The following is an 18,001-nucleotide window of genomic DNA, read 5'->3' as shown; positions in this document are numbered from 1 at the left end:
AGGGCATTGCTACAGGTCCTACACACATTAAAAAACTAATGAGGAAATATTATTTTTTAAATTCTATGACTGTAGAAGGATACCCTAGTGGCATAGTGGTTGAGAGCTATGGCTGCTAACCAAAAGGTTGACAGTTCGAGTCCACCAGGCGCTCCCTGGAAACGGTATGGGGCAGTTCTACTCTGTCCTATAGGGTCACTGTGAGTCGGAATCGACTTGATGGCAACAGGTTTGGTTTTTTTGGTTTATGACTGTAGAGGATATACAAATAGCCAACAAACACATGAAAAGACACTCATTATTAACCACTGAGGAGATGCAAATCAAAACCACAGTGAGATACCACCTCACCTCTACTAGAGTGGCTATGATTAAAAAAAGAAAGAAAAAAAGAAAAGAAAATACCAGGTGTTGAACAGGATGCGGAAGAGGAACATAAAATATTGTAGTAGCTTTGGAAAACACTCTGCTAGTTCCTCAAAATGTTAAAATAGAGTTATAATACGACTCAACAACTCCACTCCCAGAAAAATGAAAACATATGACTACATAAAAACTCCGTACACAAATACTCTTAGCAGCATTCTTCATAATTGGCAAAAGGTGGAAAAATTCCAGACGTCAATCAACTGATGAATGGATTAAAAACTGTAGCATATCCACACAATGAAACAGTATTCAACAATGAAAAGGAATGAGGTATTGATACATCACAGATAAACCTAGAAAATATGCTAGGTGAAAGAAGGCAGTCACAAAAGACGACATGTTGTATGATTCCATTTATATGAAATATCTAGAATAGGCAAATCTATAGAGACAGAAAGTAGATTTGTGGTTGTAAGATATGTGAATTTTATCTCAATAAAGCTATTAAAAACCAATGTAATAAACCATACCACATAATAATTTTAAAAAACCCATATGACCATATATGCATACATCCAGCAAAAGATCTGTACCCAGAAAAGGTCAAGAACTCTCACAAGTCAGCAAGAAAAAGTTAGACCCCCAGCACAGAAAAAACGGGCATAACACATTTCACAAAAGAGGACATCCAGATGACCAATAAACATGTGCTGACCATCATAAGTCATTGGAGAAATGCAAATGAAAACCGTAAGGAGACACTACCACAAGCCACCAGACGCATAAAATGAAAAATTAATAATACTGATGTTGTCAAGGATGTGAAACAGCTGGAACTCTCATGCCCTCCTGATAAGAGTATACATTGGTAATGAGTTTTTGGCTGTGTCCGTGAAAGCTCAACATCTGCAAATACGTAACATTCCACTCCCACAAGACGTGTAAAACATTATTTGTACCAGTATTGTTCTTAATGTCCAAAGAGGGGGAACAATCCAACTGTTCATCACCACTGAATGGATAAAGTGTGATACATTTATACAAAAGAATACTGTATAGCAACAAAAATGGAAAACCACAAATTCACACAAAAACATGGATGAAAATGCACAAATGATACCAGATTCAAAAGAATACATAAGCTGTGATTCCATTTACATGAAAATCAAAAACAGGCAAAATTACTATATGGTGTTGAAAGTCAAGACAGTGATGGAGGTTAACAGTTGGGAGGGGAGAGGACAGGCCCTTCCGGGATGCTGGTGGTATTCTATTTTTTGATCGGAGGAGTGGCTGCAAAGGCATTTTTACTTGTGATAATTCATCGAGTAGTACACTTGTAATTGTACACTTCCTCTTTGCATGTTATACTACACTTCTAAAGAAATTAGACAATTCTATTTTTATATGTGCTAGTAATAGATCTCCAAATTTTGTGTGGTTAAATGAAAAACATAAACCATAAAACTGTATAATACTCACATTTTAATAAAAAAAAGATGAAGGACGTATGTTTATGTGTAATAATCACAATGGTAACATTTATTGAATGCTAACTACTCACCAGGTACAATACCAAGCACTTTACATACATTTTATCATTTATTCCTCTCAAAAACACTTGGAAGTCGATAGTATTATACCCCTTACTTTACAGATGAGAAAGCTGAGGTATGGAGAGATGAAGTAACCTGCCCGAAGAAGTTACCTAGCCACAAAGCAGCAAAACTGAGATTGTAACTCAGGTTCTCCAGCTCCACCCTGAACCACCACACTATCTCTGGAAACTGGCAACCATGGTCGCCTCTGAGAAGAAGATTTGGGGACCAGGAGACAGACTAAGAAAAAAGCTTGTTTATCACAGTATACTCTAGGTACCTTTTGACTGAATACAATTACACGTATTCTCTATTATCGAAAACGTATTTATTAAATTTTCTTCTATTGCCCTATGGTTTATAAGCCCTGAGCTACTCAGAAAAGCTTTATTCAGAGGGCAAGCATAACTCATTGCTTTACCTGATTTAGGGTGCAGAGCATCACACTGGGCATTGTACATGTGTACAAATTCCTGGTGCCTTTTAATGAGCTGTTGTTTATTTCCTTGAGTAGATAATCCATGCTGTTTTAACTTTTTCTTTAAATCGCGATCAGAGAGCAAGTTATATACAGTTTTGGCCAGTGGCTTTCTTTTGCAAACAGAACTGAAAAGGAAAAAAAGAGTTCACTGAGGATTACTGTTAATTTAAATGCTTTTCATGTAAACAGTAATTTACCTTCTGACTCAACACCTGGGTGACTGGGAGAACATTAGAGCCATTAAGAAAAAAAGGGAAAGGAGGAGGAGGATCAAGTCTGTGGATGATGTTGACAGCACTCGACATGATGCATCTGATGTGACTGCGGTACCCTCAGATAGCGTGTAGGAGGCAGCTGAAAGTGACAGACTTAGGTGTCAGAAAGAGGTCAGGCCTAAAAATGCAGCCTTGGGACCCATCTAGAAGGCTTATAGATCAAATGCTTGAGAACTTCACTTAGAATCACAGTTAGGTGGACCTATTCAATTCTCCACCACTTTAAAGCAAGTTTTTCCTAAAATGCCCAGGGTTTCCATGCAAAATCCCTGTAAAAACCAGTTATCTCAGGTGATTAGAGTGCAAAAGCTATTGAGGGTTAGGCTTCGGACTTAAGGATATATTATCATATTTAGCTTTTGGGGAAAAAAAAAATTCTGATCCACAAGCAAAACTGCTCCCTTAAGCCCCAGGCAATCAATTTGCAAAAACACTAGATGAATAATAAAAGAAGACCTGTTAGGATGGTTGGCTTTACCCAATTCATTACCACCAGGGAAAAAAGAAATCAGAAAGTTGGGGGATAGACGGTATTCTTGCAGTATCATCTTCAAAGAACACAACTGAAAACAACAAAAAACACAACTGAGTTTTGTTCAACTTCAGTAACTTGTACAGCACTACAAAAAGTGTACTAGCAAAATCGTCACCTGGCTTTTCATTGTATTTACATAATTACTACAGTGATAATCACTAAGCCACAATTTTAAATATAATAAAGCCATATTAATATACTTTCTCCCACTCCCTCCAAAGGAAGAAATAAACATTGCTTCTTAAAATGGAATAGAATTCAAACTACCTAAAAGTACCAATGACTTGAGACCATTTTATTATGGTCAAGTACAATGCCTAGCTCAGTGCTATGGCAATTAAAAAAAAAAATGGCAATTAGGTGTTTAATAAATACATATTAAAGGTGGTCATTACAATTGCAATCATGTGCAACTGAGAATCTGAAACTAATAGGTTTATCTAAAAAATAAGATTTTATGAAAGACTTGTATATAACTAATTTCCACAAGGCTGTGCTTTCTAAACTTTAGTGTACCTCAGAATCAACTAGAGCGCTGTTTAAAATGCAGATTCTCAGGATCCTTCCCCACCAAAATCAAAAACCAAACCCACTGCCGTCGAGTCGATTCCGACTCATAGCAACCCTATAGGACAGAGCAGAACTGCCCCATAGAGTTTCTAAGGAGCGCCTGGCGGATTCTAACTCCTGACCTCTGGGTTAGCAGCCGTAGCACTTAAGCACTACGCCACCAGGGTTTCCTCCTTCCCCACACCACCCACCAATTCTGCTTCAGGTGTGAAGTGGAGACCTAAAATCAGTATTCGTAACAAGGTTCCTCAGGGTAAGTCTGATGCAAATGGTTCAAAGGCCCATCTGTATAGATAATAGCCTGAAACCAATAAAACATTTCTCTATTAACCATCAGTACCATTCCCTGGCTAAATTAACTTTTTTTATGCTCTGTTGATAAAGTCTAAAAGCCAGAGATCACTACTTTAACTGTGGAAAGGCCTGCAACCCCTCAGCAGATTACATTTTTCTGAAAATTGTTCTTCTTATAATAACAGCTCATTGGATACTAAAAGGCTGATAGAATTATGGCATAATAAAATCACAGTAGGTAGCAACAGCTGAATCATTTTGTAGGTGGTTATACAAACACAGTGAGGGACAATTCATTAACTTCATATCTAAAACATTTATTTTATCAAGGATAGATGATTAAACTTGTAACTGTAAAATTCCAGTGAAAAACTGTACTATTCACTGGCATTTACAATGGAAAGAACCACCAGAGTTCAACAAGTTCCATGAAGAATTTTAAAATATGACACCTGATAAACATTTCCCCAAACATCAAAATGACACTGATCTTTCTTCCTTGATTTAGTAGCCCTGAGTAAAGCATTTAAGGGGCTCTGAAGACATCAAAAGGAATAGGGTATTGTTTGAGTCAACTCCTGGTATCAATCTATAGAATGGGTTAAGAGTCGTCATTCACACCTAAGAGATGCCCTGACACAGTGTTGGGGAGGGCATTTAAAAACTGACGAAGGCTCATCTATGTGACCAGACCCCAGGATGTGGCTCAATGCTTCCCAAAGTGTATCTTCACAAACACTAGTTTTCAAAGACGTTAATATATATAACTAATGAGGACAAAAAGGTTTTGTGGTCAAATAAATTTAGGAATCACTGGGTTAAACAATCCAACATTTATCTTTGATGTAGGACTTCTCAGGGCCTTCAATGCACTCGCCTGTATAGTGAATCTCTCCCTAAGGGCAAGACACAGTATGCAAGCTCCTTTGTTGCACTACAGAGCAACCAGCAGGATTTAGGAACCATTATTGGAATTTAATCTTAAACACATGGAAGAGTATGTCTGTAGGAGAAATTGGCAGAACTAAATGTGCTAGAAGAAATACGACAGATGCGTCTAGAAAAAGAGGGGTCCAAGCAAGATTATCAGTGCTGATTCTTTACTCTTCAAAGAGAAAATGCTAAGCTTCTATATTCCCAACTATTCTTCAGGAAGAAACATGTCTGAAGAGAAGATCAGCTCATCGGGTTATTACAGTTTACAGGAAATAATCCTTGGGATTATACATTTATTCCAAATTTTCAATAACTAAGCAACCTAAAAAGTGTAAACTTTATTCTTATCAACCAATTTACCTATTTGGAGGGGTACTGTGTATGCAAGACTGCCGCCAGGTTTCAACACGTATGTTGCTGAATGTAAATTAATAATGCATCATTGAGCTTTATACATTAGCTTTTGTAAGTTATAACATCATGAGTTTGTCCCTCAGAACCTGCATTCCCCTGATTAACTCATAAAAAGTAAGTGACTTTTTTTTATCTTTAGTCACAAAGAATAATAATAGTAACAATGAAAAAATGGTCCTGCCTAACTAATATGGTCTTTGGAAAATACTCTTCCAAGTCCTTCAAACCGGTCAAACACGAGAGCCAATCATTCTATTCATCTCCACCTCTCAGGTAGCATTAATTTCTTCAGCTTCCCTCCTCATTACTAACACCAAATTTCTCTGTATTATCACCTATTCTCTCCCCCGCTTACTCCTGTTTCAGAATAAAGACCCTTTCTGCATGGCAAGGTTAACCTCATTACTAGACTCATGATCTCTTGTGCTCCTGACCTTGTTTCATTTATCATCTGCTTTCTGCCTGGAGACAGTGGAAAGAAAGAGACTAAAGGCTTAAATAACCTCTATTTTGAAAAATAAAATCTTCCTTTGATCTTAGTGCCCGTTTCTTCCCCAAACTACCAATTCATCTATTTTCCTCCCTTCGTCACCAGACTCACTTGATACATAACATACCTCCTGCTTCCTTATTATTTTCACTGACCACTGATTACTTACAACTCTATAATTCAACTTTGACTAAAATTTCGATCCTGAACAACATACATGTAACAGTACCGCACTAGCTTAACACATTGAAGGAGGCCTGGTGCACAGTGGCTAAGGCGATTGGCTGCTAAACGGCCTGAGCCCACTAGCCGCTCTGTGGGAGAAAGATGTGGCAATGTCCTCCCACAAAGACTGACACTCCTGGAACCCTATGGGACAGTCCTACTCTGTTCTATAGGGTCGTTATGAGTCAGAATTGACCCAACAACAGTGAGTTTAATAAATCAGTGTGACTATGATGTATAAAACAGAACGACATAGTAGTTTGAGCACAAATACTGAGGTGACAACTTATTAGTTGTGTTATCTGAGTGGTCTGAGGTGAAGGGAACATTACATCCCATACATACCCTTTTGAATCTTTTTATATCACGTGTACAGGGATGGATTACCCAATATGCAAGGTACGCCACGGGCTTACTTCTGCTTAGTTACTTTGTAGTGCAATTTCACAGTGAAACCCACGTGAAATTGTGCGCTACAGATTAGTAAATAAGCTCAAGTGAGCCCGTGCATACCCTGCTTACTGGTTAACCCACTCTTGTATGTGTATATAACTGCCTATTCAAAAAATTTTAATTAAATTCTTGAAAAAACTTGATCTAAATATTTTAAACTTCTGGCCTTTTTAAGAACCAAAGAAAGATTTTATATGTTTTACATTCAGAGTCTAACTCTGCTTTTTTTTTGACCAAGTGGCTTTACAGTAGTTCTAAAATACTAAGTGAAGAAAACAAGTTTAAAAAGAATTTAATTCTAAGTCACTAATTTCTTGTTACGTAAAATTTTATTAGGAATTCAAGCATTCAATATAGTATCTAGCAAAGTGAGAGCTGAGAGACAACAAGGAGAGGGAACACAAGAGTTGGCCAACTGGATTAAAAGAAAAAGCAAGGGGGAAAGGGAATATGGCAGCTGGTCACCAGAATAAAACAAGCACTGGATTTTTTTTTTCAAGTTTATAAAGCACGAAAAGTAGCTAGCTAAAGTAAGTCAATGGTTATGCTTAACTTTCTTACCTTCTGAGGCTTTCTTTCTTCTCTTCACGTGATAAACAGCTGTCTAAGTGCTTATTAATGTGATTTTCTGAAATACTAACCCCACAAACAGGACAATCCACTGTAATTTTTAAAAAGAGAGAGACTTCATTAAAGGGTCAAAATAATATAACCTGGCATCTTCCAGCTATTAAGATAAAAAAAAATACAGAATTCCAACCTTAACATGAACTTAGGAAAGAAGGAAAAAAATAAATAAAAGACACATAAGGGCAGCAGGAGTGGGACAATCTGGTACTGGGCAATGGCTGAACAATTGGAATCCTGGGCCCCGAGGAAAAGACTGCAGATAAACTTGGAACTTCGTTTATTAGAAAATACTTCAGTTAAGTTTTTTCTGCCAAGGTCTGACCAGACTATAAAACTAATGTTAAATTTTCTCAAGCCATCCATGTTTAGTACAGAAGTAATCACAACACCCTGCGAAAGACATACCTGGTGGGGGTGGGGAGGATAGGCACAGCTAGATTACAGCATTTACTGGATTAGGCCAACTACTGTTCAATTCTGTCAATGGTTACAAATTCATTAACTTAGCTCTCGTTTGTAATTACAAATGTAAAGTTAAGATTAGAACATGCGATAGTTCTTAAATGGTTTCATAGAGTTGCATGAATTTGTGAAGGTATCTTAGGGCCAAGAGACCATCAAGGGTAATGTAACTATCAAACTAAAAGCACTACAATGAGAACTGTCAATTGATAAAAAGACTCAGCCAGGATGACACATGCTAAGAAATGTGAGTAAAACTTACATATCCGTATAAAATTTAAGCATTTGAGTACTAATAAACTAAGTTAAATCAAGTTAAGTTTAATAAACACTGAAGCCCTGCACTACATGTGGCATGGGTATAGTGAAGATGTCTAAGACATAGTTTCTGCCTAAAAGGTGCTCAGAACTTCACTGGTAAAACAAAAGGGTAAACAAGCTATCATAGTCATCACAAAGTTAAGCAAATGACACATGAAACAATCCAGAAAACATACTTTAGTGATGTGAAAAACCAATGGTATCTAAGCTAACCAAAGAATAATTAGGATCTCAATAAAGTCAAGGTGTAGAATAGGGTCAGCAAACATTTTCGGTAAAGGCTGCCGTTGTTGTTAAGTGCTGACAAGTCGACTTTCAACTCATAGTGACCCCGTGTAATAGAACTGCCCCACAGGGTTTTCTTGGCTGCAATCTTTGCAGAAGCAGGTCACTGGATCTTTCTCCCACAAAGTTGCTGGGTGGGCTCGAACCGCCAACCTTTCTGAAGCAGCCAAGCACTTAATCGTTGCACCATCAGGGTTCCTCTCAGTAAAGGAGCAAACAAACAGTAAATATTTTAGGCTTTGCAGGCCATATGGTCTTTTATGCAACCACTCAACTCTGCCTCTGTAGCAGCAAAGCAGCCATAGAAAATAAGTAAACAAATGGATGCAGCATGTTTCAGCAAACCTTTATTTACAAGATAAGGTGGCACGTCAGCTTTGGCCCATAGGTCATATTTTGCCAATCCCTGATGTAGAACATAGTTATTCCAGAAGTTTAAAGTTCTTCAGCAAAAACCTGGAGATACCTACGCACAGAGTGTATTGAGAGAACAGTGGGGAAATCAGCGTGGCTAGAGCAAGTGTTTTTTTGGCAGGGAGAGGTGAGACGTGAGGCCAGAAAGGTAGGCAGGAGTCAAACTGTCAAAGGCTTTAAATGCCAGACAGAACAGCGAGGATTTTATTCAAAACACACTGGGCAGCCACTGGAGGCATTCAAGCAGTGTCACAGTAAGATAAAAACAGCCCTTGAAAATTAAACCAGAATTGATACGTAGAAGGAGAGGAGTTGGGGTGGGGTCTAAAGCTGACAAGTAGAAAACTAATGCAATACTTCAAGTGTGAACTAAAAGTGCTTTGTTTTTGCGGCAGCCAGCCAGAATTCCTATTCTATGGGAGAGAAAGAGAAAAAACATAACTAGAAGCACTGCCATGTCAATCTCTGGGATTGTAATAAGGTGAAATCTAGTTTGCCCTTTCCCACTCCTTCCCCCTCAAAAATTGCTGCTCTTTTATTCTTATGTGATGTGGGGTGAGAAGATTTCCATTAAGAAAACACACATAGGAAAACATTTTCCTACCTTTAGTAACTTGTTTCGAAGTAGATGTAGAGGGTGTCTCGGGAGCTGTCTTTTCTCCAGGAGTTGTCTTTTTGTTTTCTGCAGGAGTGTTGGCCTCTTTTTGACGGCTGAATTTACTTTCATTTTCTTTTATCAACTCTGACGTAGAACTACCAAATTCTCGGATCAAGAAATTGTCCATTAACTTGCTCCCTGGCTTTAGAGAATGTCTGGAACCTACAGGAATATGCACTTTAACAGCAAGATTCTTTGAAGAGGTGGAAACAGGAGAGGTGGGTGGTGACTCTAAGGCAAACTGCAACAGATGATTCCTTGAAGCACAAAAGACACAACAGATAATTAAAATATCAAATTACACATAATAAATTAACTACATAAGTTGTTTCTCCAATTAATACTTGTTTCTATGAAATACAGAACTTACTCTATGATGACAACCAAACCAAAGTGGTTTCTTCTAGAATAAAATATAAAACAATAAATCTGACTTAAAAGGGAGTTAATCTGTCTACAAAAGAAAATGGAGGACTTCAGGTTCTGGCTATGGAGAGTAGTTATTATCAGACTCACTCTCCAACCATAAACATCTTTAAAATCTAGATAAAACAATTGTTTGTCGGCACTGGGCTATAGTCAACACAAGGCTGCAACTCTTGAGAGAGAGAGAAACATAAGGTGATCCACCACTCACGCAAGCTTTACCCCGTAAGCATTTTCTAGCAGTTGAGCATTGAACTGGAGCCCAAACAGAGAATAGCGTTCTTATTGGGTAAACAGAGATCAGAATTCTAGGCAATGGTGGCTGGAATTAGGGGGCTGAGGGTGCTGGAGAGGGGCAAGGCACAAAAAGGAACCTCAAAAGTCTGCTTAGAAATTCTCTTTTATTCCTGATCATCCCCAGGGCTGCGCGTGCAAACTACAAAAGGTTTGGGAGGCTGAGATTCCAAAGGTCAGTGCTGGATAGAGGTTGGAGTTTGAGCCCAGCCAAAACTGAGTGACTTTTATGAGGGCCTTGGATATTCCTTTAAGACCCCACAAAGACTATACCTTAAAAGAAGGACCACATTCTAGAAATATACACGAAAGTGAAAAAGACTCAACCCAACAAAACACTAAATCAGGCTTTGACAGAATAAAGGTAAAAAGCTGATAATTTAACTGCCTGCCAGAACAAAACTCATCAACCTTCAAAGGAAGATAACTCACAGCCTCTATATATATAATATTTCATTCACAATGTTCAACACATTTAAAATTTACTAGACATGCAAAGAAGCAAGAAAAAGTAGCCACTAATCAAGAGATAAAATAATCAATAGAAGCAGACCCAGATGTAATCCAAAGAGTGGCATTATCAAATAAGGACTTCGAAATAACTATGACGAATATTTTTTAAAAAAAAGAAGACAATATGGACTAATGAATAAAGAGATAGTATATTTTAAGACAGAAATAAGATCCATTAAAAAAAAAAAGACTCAAACATTCTAGAATTGCAAAATATAATATCTATCATTATTATTATTATTAGGTGGGTATAACAGCAGACAGAAGAAGAAAAGATTAGTAAACTTGAAGACAGATCAACAGAATATATCTAAACTGTGACACAGAGAGAAAGAAGTACTGTATAAGAGAGGTATGGGATATGGTTCAACATTGTGTAACTGGAATCCCAGGAGGAGCAGGAAGAGACAGCAGAACATAAGCAAAATTAGAGTAATGGCTGAGAATTTTCCAGATCTAATGGGGGAAAAAAATCAACCCACAGATTCAAAGACAGCAAACTCCAAACAAGATAAAAACAAAGAAAACCAAATCTAGGCATATTATAAATAAGCGGCTAAAAATCTAAAATAAAGAAAAAATTTTGTAAACAACCAGAGAAAAATAAGTGGGCAATGGTTAAGCACTCAGCTACTAACTTAAAGGTTAGTGGCTCAAACTCATCCAGCGGTTCCACAGAGAAAGAACTGGCAACCTGCTTCCATAAAAATCATAGCTCTCAGCCTCGGCACTATTGACTCTTTGGGCCAGATAATCTTCTTGTTGTGAAAGGCTGTTCTGTGCACTGTAAGATACTTAGAGGCATTCTACAGCACCCACTAAATGCCAGTAACATACCTTCCCCACCAGGTGAGAACCAAAACATCTCCAGACATTGCTAAATGCCCCCTGGCAGCAAAATTGCTCCCAGTTAGGAGAATAACAATAACAAAATACCACTTACTGCTCAGCAGAAACTATGGAAGCAAGAAGGTAATAGAATGATATCTTTAAAGTATAGAAAGAAAACAAAACTGCCAAGAATTCTACTCCCAGTGAAAATATTCTCCCAAAATGAAGGCAAAATAAGGACACACTCATGCAAACAAAAGCTAAGAAAATTCCTCAGACAAGAAACACTACAAAATATGTTCTTCAGGCCAAAGGAAAATGATCCTACAGGGAAACATGAAAATGCCAACAAGAGCCAACAGCTCCAGAAAAGATAAATATATGGGCAAATACAAGACTATTAGCTGTTTTAAAACACCAACAGCAATGTCTTGGTAGATATATAACATATACAGAAGTAAGATATTTCAAAACATAGGAAAAAAGGGATTAAATAATGCAAAAGTATTGTAAAGTTCTTGCACTGTGCAGGTCATGGTAAAAGCACTAATTTACGGTACACGTAAGGGTATATTTTGCAATTTCTAGGGTATTCACTTAAAAGAGTAACATTAAAAGATATAAAGAAAAAACAAAAGAGATAAAATAATAAAACCTATTAATATTATTAAAAAGACAGGAATGGAGGAATAACAAAAAAAGATGGACAATTAGAAAACAAAGAGCAAGGTGGTAAATAGTAGCTACATTAAATGTAATGGACTAAACACTCCAACTAAAAGATAAATATTGTCAAAAATGGATTAAAAAACAAGACACAATTATATGCTGTTTAAAAGAAAGACTTTAAATACAAAGACTCAGGTTGAAAACAAAAGGATGAAAAAAAGACATACCATGCAAACACTAAGAAAAAGCTGATATGGCAACATTAACAGCAAACAAAATAGGCTTCAAGGCAAAAAATATTATGAGAGATAAAGAGGGAGATCTTGTTCTGACAAATGGTTGATTCAGTTGGAAGCCATAATAATCATAAACGTATATGCACCTAATGGCATCACTTCAAAATGCATAAAGCAAAAACTGACGGAACTAAAAGGAGAGATAGCCAATCCACAATGATAGTTTAAACAATAGTGTGTTTAAATCTAATTAATAAATAATTGAATAATTTTAAAAAAAGAATAATTATTATGAATTAATAATTATTATCATCAATAGATAATAGACTAGACAAAAAATTCTGTAAGATTACAAAAGATTTGAACCAACCACATAACTAACAAATATAAAACACTACATCTGACAACTTCAGAATACACATTCTTTTCAAGTACACACAGCACATTTATCAACACAGACTATATTCTGTGCCATAAAACAAGTCTCAACAAATTTCTAAGGACTGAAATTATTGAGTCTATCTTCTCTGACCACTGTGGAATTCACATGGAACTCAATAACAGAAACAAAGAGAACAAATGTTAAAAAATTAAGCACCACACTTCTAAATAACCCCAGTCAAATCACAATAGAAATTAGAAAATATTCTGAGTTGAATGATAATGAAACTGCAATATATCAGAAAGTGTGGGGGTTTGCTAAAACAGTTCCTAGAGATTAAGTCATAGTTTAAATGCACATATTAAAACAGCTGAAAATCCATACTCCAAACTTTCAACTTAAAAGCTAGGAAAAAAAGAGCAAACTAAAAAAAATAACAATTAGTCCACTAGAAAAGAGACATATAAGAGAAAGTGAACAAAGCTAAAAATTGGTTCTCTGAAAAGATTAAGAAAATTAATAAACCACTACCAGTACTGGAGCCCTGGTGGCATAGTGGTTAAGCGCTCAAGACAGAAGCGACTCCACGGCAGTGGGTTTGGTTTTTTTTGTCTTTACCAGTATTGAAAAAGAAAAAATGAGCAAAATAAAAACTACCAAAACAAAAGTAGACATCCTTACAAATCCCACAGAAATTAAAAGATAACATTTTATACCAATAAATTTGAAATTTTAGATGAAATGGACATATGAAAAGCATTCATTGAAAAACACTATTCATCAAAACTGACAAAGGTGTGTGCATATATCAAAATCCAATGAATTGTACACAAATGTATTTCACTATATATATATATCTCAAACACAGTGTAAAAGTGTTTACAGTAACAAAAGTCAAGAGACAGTAAAAATAACAATTTTTAAAACCTCACTGATATACTACCACAAACCACCAGAAAGGCTAAAATTAAAAATATTAAGAATACCAATTGTTGCCAAGAGACAGAAACGGCCACATAAACCAGAAACTACACCAGAAGAACTAGATGGTGCCCAGTTACAACCGATGACTGCCCTGACAGGGAACACAACAAAGAACCCCTGAGGGAGCAGGAGAGCAGTGGGATGCAGACCCCAAATTCTCATAAAAAGACCATACTTAATGGTCTGACTGAGACTAGAAGGACCCTGGAGGTCATGGTTCCCAGACCTTCTGTTAGCCCAAGACAGGAGCCATTCCTAAAGCCAACTCTTCAGACAGGGATTGGACTGGACTACGGGATAGAAAATGATACTGGTGAAGAACGAGCTTCTTGGATGAAGTAGACACATAAGACTATGTTGCCATCTCCTGTCTGAAGGGGAGATGAGAGGGTAGAGAGGGTCAGAAGCTGGCCAAATGGACACGAAAAGAGAGAGTGGAGGGAAGGAGTGTGCTGTCTCATTAGGGGGAGAGGAATTAGGAGTATATAGCAAGGTGTATATAAATAATTTTTGTATGAGAGCCCAACTTGATTTGTAAACTTTCACTTACAGCACAATAAAAATTAAAAAAAAAGAATACCAATTGTTGGGGAGGATATGAAGGAGCTAGAACTCTCATACTTTGCTGGCATGGGTATAACTAAATCTAACAATTTTGAAACTAACTTTAAAAATACAAATAAATGAATGCCTATGAACTAGCAATTATATTCCTAGATATATGCCAAGAGAAATACAGTAAAAGGGCATGCATGAGAATGTTCACAGCAACCGTATTCAAGATAGACAAAAAGAACCTATAAAAAACCCAAATGTCTATCAATAAGAGAATTGTTGCTGCTGTTAGGTGCCATTGAGTCAGTTCCAACTCATAGCAACGCTGTGTACAACAGAACGAAACAATGGCCCAGTCACGCGCAATCCTCACAATCATTGATACGTTGGAGCCCATTTGTGCAACCACTGTGTCAATCCGTATCGTTGAGGGTCTTCCTCTTTTTCGCTGATCATTTACTTTACCAAGCATGATGTCCTTCTCCAGGGACTGATCCCTCCTGATAACATGTCCAAAATACTTGAGAGGAAATCTTGCCAGCCTCACTTCTAAGGAGCATTTTGGCTGTACTTCTTCCAAGACAGATTTGTTTGTTCTTCTGGCAGTTCATGGTATATTCAATATTCTTCACCAACAACATAATTCAAAGGCATCAATTCTTCTTCAATCTTCTTTATTCATTGTCTAGCTTTCACATTCATATGTGGCGACTGAAAATATCATGGCTTGGGTAAGGCGCACCTTAGCCCTCAGAGTGACATCTTTGCTTTTTAACACTTTAAAGTGGTCTTTTCCAACAGATTTGCCCGATGCTTCTGTGGGCGTTGACTGTGGATCCAAGTAAAACAAAATCCTTGACAACTTCAGCATTTTCACTCCTCATTGTGATGTTGCTTATTGGTCCAGTTGTGAGGATTTTCGTTTCTTTATGTTGAGGTGTAATCCACACTGAAGGCTGTAGTCTTTGATCTGCATCAGTAAATACTACAACACAGCAACACACAAGCCAACACAGTACAACAAACCAACATATGAATGGTGGAATAAGGGAATTAAGAAACAAATTATGCACATACTCTCACCCGAAATCCAAAAACTCAATAGAAAAAGATCAAATGCTGACCACGATGATATATTATTTGATTGGATTTTCCTGTCTCTATTGGCCTGAAGTCAACAAAATCACTCTATCAACACTCATACCACTTAGGGGTTGGCTGCTTCAGTGAGAGGACATGGTATAAACAGAACAAAGTAGCAATTGTTCTAGTCAGCTTCACAGTTTTACAGAAATTCATGAAAATTCTGTTTACAAATACATACACACATCAAGATGTCCTGCTTCATAACCTATTTGTCAGCCTTCAGAGAAACATTTTGACTCTTGTAAATATGTCCTGAGACTAAGAAATATTACCTAATACTTTAAAATGAATAATCAGTGTTGGGGGAAAGTGAGTAGAGATATAGAAGAATCAAGATTGTTTATGAGGAGGCAAATGTTTGAGGTAGATGATGCATTTATTATACAATTTTCCCTACTTTTGCATATGTTTGAATTTTTCCACAATAAAAAGTCTGAAAATAAATAAGTAAAAGCTACAGAGGCAGGAAGGTTTTCCTTTGAAGAAAAACAGAAATACAATAAAAATACAGAAGCACAATCACAACAGCCTCTTGTCCTTCCAGGATCTGGATTTGGTGCAAAGACGGCTCTAAGAAAAGCTTTCACTGCATTATGGCAAAGTAAAGCACACACCATTAACTAATAGATAAAACCGTCTGGAGTGAAACACTTCCACATTACCACAGGAGGATTTCTCTTCATCTCAGCGTTTACTAGAGATAACTCTGCTTTTTGTTTTTATTCACAATTCAGATGAATTTACTTCTGCTACTTTGCTCTGTTACTTTAATACATGCCAATAAAGAGAGTGTCAGGCTATAGTATCGTTGCAATGTTAAAATAATCCCCTATCTTAAAATTAAAATTCAACAACTTATTCAAGTGCTAGTTGTCCTCATGAAGCTTACACTATAGTAATGGAAGACAGAAAAGACACACATAGCATGTGGGAAAAGTGCTATGAAAAAAATAATAATAAAGCCAAGTACGAGGAAGTGTTACGGTTTGAATTGTGTCTCCCCAAAATGTATGTCAACTTGGCCAGGCCATGATTCCCAGTATTGTGCGGCTGTCCACCATTTACAGCAATTTATGTACCTTAAAAAAGATACACAGCTTCATTAGCCATCAGAGAGATACAAATCAAAACCACAATGAGATACCATTTCACTCCCAATAGGATGGATAAGTAGGGAAACCCTGGTGGTGTAGTGGTTAAGAGTTCGGCTGCTAACCAAAAGGTTAGCAGCTCAAATTCACCAGGCACTCCTTGGAAACTCTATGAGGCAGTTCTACTTTGTCCTATAGCGTCGCTATGAGTCGGCATCGACTGACGGCAATAGTTTTTTTTTTTTTTAGGATGGGTAAGCAGGAAAAAATAGGAATAACAGGATCTTTTTTTTATACATACAGAACCCCCAAAGAGTCCACAAGAAACCTACTGGAACTAATATAAAGATTCAGTAGAGCAGCATGATACAAGATCAACATATAAAAATCAGTTGGATTCTTAGATACCAACAAAGGGAACCTCAAAAAGGAAATCAGGAAAACAATACCATCTATAATAATTCCTAAAAGGATAAAATACTTCAGAATAAATCCAACCAGAGATGTAAATGATCTATACAAACAAAACTACAAAACACTATTGCAAGAAACCAAGAGACCTACATAAATTGAGAAACATACCCTGCTCAAGGATAGGAAGGCTCAACATTGTGAAAACGTCAATTCTACCCAAGGCAATCTACAGATATAATGCAATCCTGATCCAAATACCAACAGCATTCTTTAATGAGATGGAAAAACTAATCACCAGTTTTATAGGGAAAGGAAAGAGGCTTCAGATAAGCAAAGAATTACTGAAAAAAAGAACAAAGTAGGAGTCCTCACATTGCATGATCTCAGAACCTCCTATACATTCACAGTAGTCAAAACACCTGGTACTGGTACAATGACAGACACACAGACCAAAGGAACAGAATGGAGAACCCGTATGTAAACCCATTCGCTTTGGGTCAGCTCATCTTTGACAAATGACCAAAGTCCATTAAATAGGGAAAAGACAGTCTTTTTAACAAATGGTGCTGGCAAAACTGGATGTCCAGCTGTAAAAAAAATGAAACAGGACCCATATCTCATACCATACAAAAAAACTAACTCAAAATACATCAAAGACCTAAATTCCCTGATGCCATCCAGTCAATTTTGACTTATAGCGACCCTGCAGGACAGAGTAGAACTGCCCCACAGGGTTTCCAAGGTTGTAATCTTTAAGGGAGCAGACTGCCACATCTCTCTCAAAATGATAAATAAAGACCATGGCAGAAAAAATAAGGACAACACTAGGGACCCTAATACATGGCACAAATACAATATAAACCATAACTAGCAACGCACAAACACCAGAAGATAAACTAGATAACTCGGAGTTCCTAAAAATTAAACACTTACGCTCATCAAAAGACTTCACCAAAAGAGTAAAAAGAATCTACAGACTGGGAAAAAATTTTTAGCTACGACAGATCTGACAAGGGTCTAATCTCTAAAATCTATAGAATACTACAAAAC

At 37.0% G+C, this 18,001-nt stretch overlaps 1 protein-coding gene across 1 annotated transcript in view; it reads right to left on the bottom strand.

Moving 5' to 3' along the window:
* Positions 1-18,001, bottom strand: part of RAD18 (RAD18 E3 ubiquitin protein ligase) — a 134,584-nt gene that overhangs the window by 80,098 nt on the left and 36,485 nt on the right. Inside the window, exons 5-7 of the mRNA XM_010590024.3 lie at positions 9,357-9,667; positions 7,202-7,301; positions 2,389-2,573 (exon numbers count right to left, since the gene is read on the bottom strand). Coding sequence (XP_010588326.2) covers positions 2,389-2,573; positions 7,202-7,301; positions 9,357-9,667 — 596 coding nt within the window. The remainder of the gene's footprint in view (positions 1-2,388; positions 2,574-7,201; positions 7,302-9,356; positions 9,668-18,001) is intronic.

The sequence above is a fragment of the Loxodonta africana genome, chromosome 22 (assembly GCF_030014295.1).
Source record: "Loxodonta africana isolate mLoxAfr1 chromosome 22, mLoxAfr1.hap2, whole genome shotgun sequence".
NCBI classification, from domain to species: Eukaryota; Metazoa; Chordata; class Mammalia; order Proboscidea; family Elephantidae; genus Loxodonta; species Loxodonta africana.
Note: the sequence above shows the minus strand (reverse complement) of the source record. Positions and strands in the feature narration are given on the sequence as shown.